At 42.8% G+C, this 8418-nt stretch overlaps 1 protein-coding gene across 1 annotated transcript in view; it reads left to right on the top strand.

Moving 5' to 3' along the window:
• The first annotated feature begins 5618 nt into the window (after nucleotides 1-5618).
• Nucleotides 5619-8418, top strand: part of LOC111875414 — a 120720-nt gene continuing 117920 nt past the window's right edge. The window contains exon 1 of the mRNA XM_033755797.1: nucleotides 5619-5638. Within this exon, the coding sequence (XP_033611688.1) occupies nucleotides 5625-5638 (14 nt within the window). The 5' untranslated portion in view covers nucleotides 5619-5624. The remainder of the gene's footprint in view (nucleotides 5639-8418) is intronic.

An 8418-nucleotide genomic window follows, 5' to 3' on the forward strand; every position in this document is an offset into this window, starting at 1 on the left:
CTGCTGCAGTACACTATGGGTGTGAAAACTGTGCGATGCTGAGTCGCCATCAGAGAATCATGTAAATCGTTGCGTCAACATTGCAGTTACTAGATTCCAACTTTAACACACAATCAGGACCAAAACCGCCATACTGGGGATCCCGTGGAACACCCAGAACTTATGTTCCACAACAATGTATTCAAGGCGCCTGACGTACCCTCAGTCATGTTTTGGACCGGAATATTTCTGTGACTTTAAAAAGAAGCAAGCGCTAGCGTAGTTGCTCCTTGCACTTTGTTACAGGCCGGAAGGTCGTGAGTTCGGTTCCCGATGAGGTAATTGATATTTTCAATTTACCTAATCCTTCCAGCCGAACTATGACCCTAGGTTTGACTCAGCCTCTAACACAAATGAGTACCAGGAATCTTCAAGGGGGGTAAAGGACGACCGGCCATCTGTGAGCCAATTGTCTATAAGATGTGGGAGCCTCGACGTCTCACAACCCTATAGGCCTTCACGGCTTGTTGCAGGGATAGTTTTACCTTTTACATTTTTTAAAAAATTGGCCCATTTATTATTTACAGAACTAAGGTTGGAAAGAGAGCACTCCAAAATGTAGTATGCAAAATTTTCAAAGGCGTTCTTTGCTATTTATTAAAATCATTTGAGGCTTGTTTACAACGGCATTTAAGCAATAAATAAATAAATAAATAAATAAAAAAGAGAAAGAATTATAGGACGCGCAAAATTAATGTATTTCAGAAACATAATTATGTACAATATCGAACTACAACAAAATGTGTGAAGCGATTTGTGGGACACATTGTAAAGACAATGTATGACCTTATATAATGTGGGTTTTTGTAGAGAAATTTGACTATAAAAAGTCAAAATATTTCCTGACGTTATGAAAAGATTTCTTACATCTAATAGTGTACGCAACCTTGTGACAATGAGTACATTTTCATGGTGACGTGTAATTCATATCGTTAAAAAGCTGAGAGACAGGGTGTTTCATAAATCCCTCCCATCAGTCTCTGTGTCTGCACCTGCATCCCTCCTATGGTTGCTAGGCAAAGGCTCGATAAACACATTTCCGCTGCAATGAATACACGTAACAATAGAGGAATTGTTTGACGCGTTATTTCATATGCGGTCCGTGTCTTATCAAAAGAGAATCTGTGCGCTTTTCTGTGCATCCCCCTATCGTTACTAGGTAAAACTAGGTAAAGTTGTTCCCACGGTACTGAAGAATTATTGGAGACGTCGTTTTCTATGCGGTCCGTGTGGTATCAAATGGAAGTAGGCGACTAGTTATTCCCTGAAAGATGTTGGACATGGATGTCGAGGAGACTGACGCCAGGAATTACTGTGCTGGCGAAGGCCAGCGGCAATCTAACCGATCGACCGACCTGAACGTCTTGTTCAGTCATCTGCTTGGAAGTCAGCTAAATCCACAGCCTATTCTAAGCGAGAGATCTAGAGATCTTGTGTGTAACATAGAAAGATTGAAGTGTTTCCTTTTAATGCGAGATTCTAAATATGTGATGCTGTACTGACTTGTGTGTGTGCATTTTTCTCTTGATTCTAGATCTAGATGTAGAAAAACAGAAGTGAAGGGAGAAGTTCATGGAGGTAGGCCTAGGCCCACTGGGGCTGTACTGCCAAGAAAAAAAATACTGACTAACTAATTAAGAAAGCAACCAACTAACTACCTAAATAACTAACTAACTAATCAACCAACCAACCAACCAACTAAATAACTCTTTCTTTCCTTTGGCGCTACAGCCCTCATTTGGGCCTAGGCCTACCTCCATGAAACTCTCCGTTCCACTTCGGTTTACTAGATCTTAGACATTTGGTAGGACTCCTTGGGCGGGTGATCAGCTCGTCGCAAGGCCTCTACCTGTACACAAACACAGAAAAACGGACACAAACATCCATGCCCTGAGTGGGATTCGAACCCACGATCCCGGCTTTCGAGCGAGCGAAGACAGTGCATGCCTTAGACCGCTCGGCTACCGTGACCGGCAACTAAATAACTCTACCGATCTGAATCCTCCTGGAGAAACTAACAGTTGCTTAACTGTTCAAGAAATTTGCAATATGGTATTAAACCTAAAGATTCATCACCTTATTCATAAGAGCCCCTCCCCATCAAGTCCGAGGCCATGTATAAGATTTCTTAACCTGATTTATTTGCCCCGAAGAGATATTACTCCCACGTCCAATCCCCAGGAGGATGCCTCTCTGCCGGCTCTTTACTCAGTATATCCGCAGCCACCCTTCATACCTTGATGCCGCCTAATGCATCTGCAACCTGAAGACGCGCCTTGTCGTGGTGCCAACGGACACAATTATTGCACACACAGAAACTCTTTCCCTTGTCATGAGTCTAATTATGCCGATATAATCAAGCGAAGCCACGTCGATCTGCAGCCTGATTCCAATGTAACAGGAGAAATTGGACGGACAGTGACAGCATCAGATGAGATCGTACTACTTTATACAGAAACAGAAACTGAACACATGCCTAATAACATTCCTGTGGACCGGTTTGCACCTCCTTAGCGTTTCCATTGCTGGAAGGCTGCTGGCAGCAATGCAGAGGCATTGTGTCCAACATGTTGTGACGTGAGGCTAAGCCAGAATTCTGGAGCTAGAAGAATCATTCATTTCTAGATTATGGCATGGTAAACATGCGATGGCGCTATTAAGTGAACACTCGTTGCTGTGGTAACCATCACGTGAACGCAGCAACAGTTACGCATGCAAAAATAGTGCAACTTCTGATGGCCATATTTTCAATGTGGTCCGTGCCGAGGCCATATTAGGAGAACCGATGCATTACCAGAAGGAAGAGCGGGCATTGCTTAAGAACCTATGAAACAGGAAATATAATTTCTTGCCTCCAAGAATTACTGTCTCTCTATACCTCTCCACTTTCTTTCCCTCCTCTCTCTCATTCTCTCAAATGAACACCACAGAACTTAGAGCTGGTAGCCCGCTCAAAATGATAGAACTTAATGTAAACGATATTTGGAGGCGGCGCTATGAGCTTTTTTATATTGCTAGTGGGGTGGAACTAAGTCTCTTGTACTGGGGCCACTTCTGGCCTATTGTATCAGCCACAGATGATAGGTGAGGGTGATTGTGGAGCAATTGGCGGAATGAAGATTGGCAGGGGAAACCGAAGTACTCGGAGAAAATCTGCCCCAGCGCCACTTTGTCCACCACAAATTCTACTTGACAAGACCCGGAATCGAACCCGGGCCGCCGCTGTGGGAAGCCAGCGACTAACCGCTTGAGCTATGGCGCGGAGCTTATTATTGCTGTAAGTCTGGTTTGATCACAAATTGGGAATAGCCTTTATTGCTGAAATAAAACGAGAAATCTTGAGATCGAAAACTCTGGCGGAAATGTCGACAGCTCTTTCCGTCACGTCCGGCCGACATATATTGTAAGAGTTCTCTTCACGGTTCCGTTGCGTATAAAACTCCAAGTAGAAGGGCCTAAACTGAACTTACATAAAATGGCTGAGTCTCTGAGTTGAATACGAGGTGTTCTAGACATGTGATCTTCATCACTGCTAAATTCTCCTTCCAACTGTCATTTTCTCAATTTGTGTTTCTGCAATGGGACCGACTCCCTTTAAAAAAAATACACAGGTAAAACCACTTTCAGGCCATGTAGGGAACTACCTTCTGGTATGTGACATCGTGTAGTCATGTAGAGTTTCATCTACGTTCCAGAAGAACGTAAAACATACTGTATCCATCTTCGGGTCAAAGATTAAAGCAAGCAGAAAACTGAACCAGACGGCTTATATATCATCTGTTGCTTAATAATCAACCCTGAAGATGGAGGCAACTCTTCCTCCGAATAATAGATCAACGTTTGCCAGACTATAAGGCAACACAGTCCAGAAGATAGTACTGTTCATAGACACGCTGTGAGACCCTCAAAGCCAAAAGTATTCCAGTCAGGAAAACAGAGAATTCATGAAATCGAAACAGATCACCAAGTCAGGACTACCTGGTGCACCCGGAAGAACACTTGCTTTGATGGAAGGCATCTACACTGTACAGTTATTGTGAAGCTATACGTATTCAGAGATGAAACATGTGAATATATGATCTCAGTGTCCACAAGGCCTTGAAGCTGGAACCTCGCTGTTATATCCTGCTGTGGGTATAAACATACATCCACGTGTATGCGTGTTTGTGATTTCCTGTATAAGTAGAAGGCTTGAGATTAGCCGACGTTCCATCAGAGAAAGTCTCTGTAATATCCGCTATACCGACGTTTTCAGAACTAGTTTTAAAACATAACGTGCCAGAGTACATACTTTTGATAAGAGAAGACAAAGAAGGGGAGTGGAAAGTATGATTATTCCACAATTAAACCAGGACACCTCAGTGCTGCAGGAATTGCGAAAAGGGCTTTGGAGTAACTACCGAAGAGACGCTTCACCATTAATTCATATTTTCTCAAGTTCACAGTCCCCCTTACACTCCAAGGTCGCCGAGATCTCAAGGTAAAGGTGAAAGAAAGTAAAACTATCACTGTAACAGGCCGTGGAGGCCCATACGGTTGTGAGACGTCGAGGATCCCAAATTTCCCAGACAATCGGTCCACAGAGATGGCGGTGAGGTTGGCAGCTTTAAGCACAGGCGGCCCATTAGTTCCAGGGAGATTCCTGGTACTCATTTGTGTTAGAAGATAAGTCAACCACAGGGTCATAGTGCGGCTGGAAGGATTAGATCAATGACTTCATCGGGAACCGAACCCCCGACCTTCCGGCTTTAGTGCCTTAACCAACTATGCTACCTCGTGCCCCCCCCCCCCTTCGAAATATCAAGTGCCATTTAAATTACAATTGTGCCCACCCGTAGTTCCGACAAGTCAGTAAGATTTAGTACGTGTATTTTGGATAAAGTAGGTGTGGCCGCAGCCAATTTTAGAGAATATGTACGTAAGTATACAGGAACATTATGTAGCTGACTATAGACGTAAACAGGTTGTAAAGCTATTTAAATTCTTGCCTCAACAGGATAGCCTGACAGGGAAATACAACGATGTGCATAGCTTTAACTTCACGTGACTGTACATGAACGTTTTACATCTTATTATATGTGTAGAGAGTCTGCAAAGTTACTTAGATTCCTGCTGTCACCGTACAGCCTGACAGAGACCTTAACGGTGTGCAGAAGTGCACTTTTCGATGACTGTACTATTTTAGGTGGTTGCGGTATGACAAAGTTTAAGAACCTCTGCTGTAGTTAATGCTAATCCATTTTAATAACAACGAAGTATCTTATTGGATAATAACTTCTCGCTTAAATGCTGAACACTTGCAATCGTTGAGTTCGCTTCGGTAAATTAAATACAATGGCACGAAATTTGCAATAAGGGACAATTTGGTATAGACAAGTCTCGATAGAACAGGGTCTGAATATGTAGATTTCTTGTAGGTGAAAGTTTCCGGGGAGGGGAGGGTGGCTGATCGGAAGAGAAGGGGAGAGGGAAGCGAGAGTGAGGCAGGCAGAGATGTCGGTCAGTTGGCCACTAAGCGAGAGGGTAATCGAAAGTGCTTGTCAGTGTTGTGTTTGTGCGCCGGTGGTTCCGCGGCGTGAGATACCATGCTGCTCGTCAGGTAAGCGCCAACAAGAGGCACAGAGCGTCTGTCATACGCTGTTATTCTGACGTACATGTGGGGGCAAGGCGCTCAGATTTACAAGGGGTCACACATAGATTTCTTTTTTACAATCTTACACATAAGCCGTTTAATACGGTATTATCTTCTTCTGATCGCACTGGTTCGATTCCCGTCAGAAGAGATTTTTCTCTCCTTCACAGAGTCAAGACCAGATCTGTGGACCACTCAGCCTTCTATCCAGTGGTACCAGGATCTATTTCCTTGGGGGTAAAGTGGCAGGAGCGTGACACTGACCACTCACTCCAATCTAATGCTGAGGTCAAGAATAGTGGAGGCATACCTCCACTACCCAATATGCCTTCAACGCATTTTAATTAAATAAATAATTATAGCGATAACTTTATCTTTTTAACTACACTTGGTCGTCGACTTACGACCGACTTCCGTTCTGACTGACAGGTCATAAGTCGATCTGGTCGTATGTCGGCCATATACTTATTAACAGTATTTTTTAACCTTTCTAATCTTTTTATCATCTTTATAATCTATTTTTAAAAACTTTTACATTTTAATCATCTTCCATTTTTAATCTTTTTGTGTGGTCGTAAGTCGACGAACAAGTGTATAATATTTGGGATAGAAGAATATATTTATGCGATTTATACGTGGATGCTGCAAGAGTTCGTTCCTTTTCTTCTTCAATATTAATATATTTTCCAAGCCTCTATGATACTGGGTTGGCTCTTGCACCCCTATTCCCGAAGTCAGTGCACATGAATTTATGCAGTTCGTTCAAATGAACTGACTCAATCTCAAACCTCTGACGCCTGAATGAAAGTGAGAAATAAATTAGGGTGGACACAGCAGGGTAAAGGCTCCCTGCGTCATTTCCATGCATGGTTGTTACCCAGGAGCTGAGAAGTGCTCATTAGCCTTGGTATTCGGGAGAGGGGGGAGAGGAAATTTCTTAATTTACGTTACTCTGTGTAATTTCTATGAATCAATTTCGCAAACAACAGCGAAATTTCGATTTCATGATTAACTGTGAGTTTTGGAACTTGGAAAAGTTAAAGCCAAGTTCATGTAACAAAACTGAGAAATCCAGTTCCTACCTTGTAGAAAACACACCGTGTCTTTGTTATAACAACCATCTTTTTATTTCAAACTCTCGTGGCAGCGATAATGATCGCTATTGTCTTCTGGGATAAGACATGATAAGCGTTTCGGAAGATTCTGCTGCCTCCATCTTCGGGACCTAAGAAAATGTAGGTGTCAGATTCCTCAGAAATTTTGTTAATATCAGGCTAAACGGCGTCACATGCCAGTAATCTTTAGCCTGTTAATTCTGTTTAAGGAAATAATCGCTGTTCAGTGTGAGAATAATATTGAGCACATGAACAAACTCTATGAGCAAAGTGTAGAATTCCTTAATGGTAAAATAGCTGGTAAATATTGTGACTACTGTTCACTGTTTTCTGTGATGTGGGTAATGGATTCTTTAAATATGGCTGATATGAAAGTCAGGCTTTATAGGGTTAAAATTAAAGTGTAGAAATGTTCAATGAATTAAACACTACGCTATTGAGGCGTATATGGAGTATAAACCTATTCTTAGCTTCACCAGTAGTTCGAGGTGAGTGGTCAGCTTTATGCCCCGGTCGCTTTACTCCCGGAAAAAAAAATCCCTCTGTACAATTGGGTAGGAAGCTGGATGGGATCCAGAACAAGTCTCGACGACAGGGAGAAGAGAAAATCTCGCCCTCTACCGGGACCCGAATACCAATCCCTCGACCGTTCAGTCAATATTTAGTATAAAATGTTTGTGGAAGAGGTGGACAGCCCCTAAGCTACATTATATCAGCCAAGTAACAACAAATTTTAAAGGGAACTATGATTTGCCCTTTCTACTATATCATTTAATTTATAGGTTCATTCACAAAAATTCGCGAAAAACACATATTAATATCGTCATGTTTGTCCGTCTGCCCGTCATTCTGTCTATCCCCGTGAAACTCGGCTTCCCCTCGATTTCATTCGATTTGGCGGGTAAATTGTTGCTGGTCCTCGCCAGTACAGTCATTCTTGGTTCCAACTCCCGCTAAGCTCATGACCATATTTTATTGTCTCACGGCTCTGGGAATTGTGCAACCCCTGTGGATGGAATTCTGTGAAAATGTATGTTGGGGGGGGGTTACTAAAATCGCTAGATATAATTCAGTTGTCATTATAACTAGGCAGAGATAACGGACACCTTACACGAAAAGCTAACCCTTTTTAGAGTCTTTCTCTCTCCCTCACTCCCTCTCTCTCTCTTACTCCACTAATGAGAGCATACTGGGGTTGCAATGGGAGCGAAGCAATGACCATCACATTCAATAATTTTAAAGCAATTCACAATCTAAACAAATGAAGGTACAACAATCTCATAATCTGAACTTACGACTGTCTGATATCTCACCCGAAAGTGAAAGAGCTTTCGTTTTTAAGTACAGTTCGTCGTTTATTTACTTTACTTCAATTTCCTAAAGTGAAATATTTTTGCATTTAAAGTTATTTATATTAGGAGCCGGGATAGCGCAGTCGGTATAGCGACTGGCTACTGGCTGGACGTCCGAGGTATCGGAGTTCGAGTCCCTGTAGGGTCAAGAATCTCTCCTTCACGTCGTCCAAACCGGCTCTGGGATCCTTCCAACCTCTTATCCAAAGGGTACCGGGGGCTCTTTAGCCGGGGGTAAAGCGGCCGTTGCGTGAAGCTGACTACTCGCCTCCAGCAAGTG

The sequence above is a fragment of the Cryptotermes secundus genome, unplaced genomic scaffold (assembly GCF_002891405.2).
Source record: "Cryptotermes secundus unplaced genomic scaffold, Csec_1.0 scaffold15, whole genome shotgun sequence".
NCBI classification, from domain to species: domain Eukaryota; kingdom Metazoa; phylum Arthropoda; class Insecta; order Blattodea; family Kalotermitidae; genus Cryptotermes; species Cryptotermes secundus.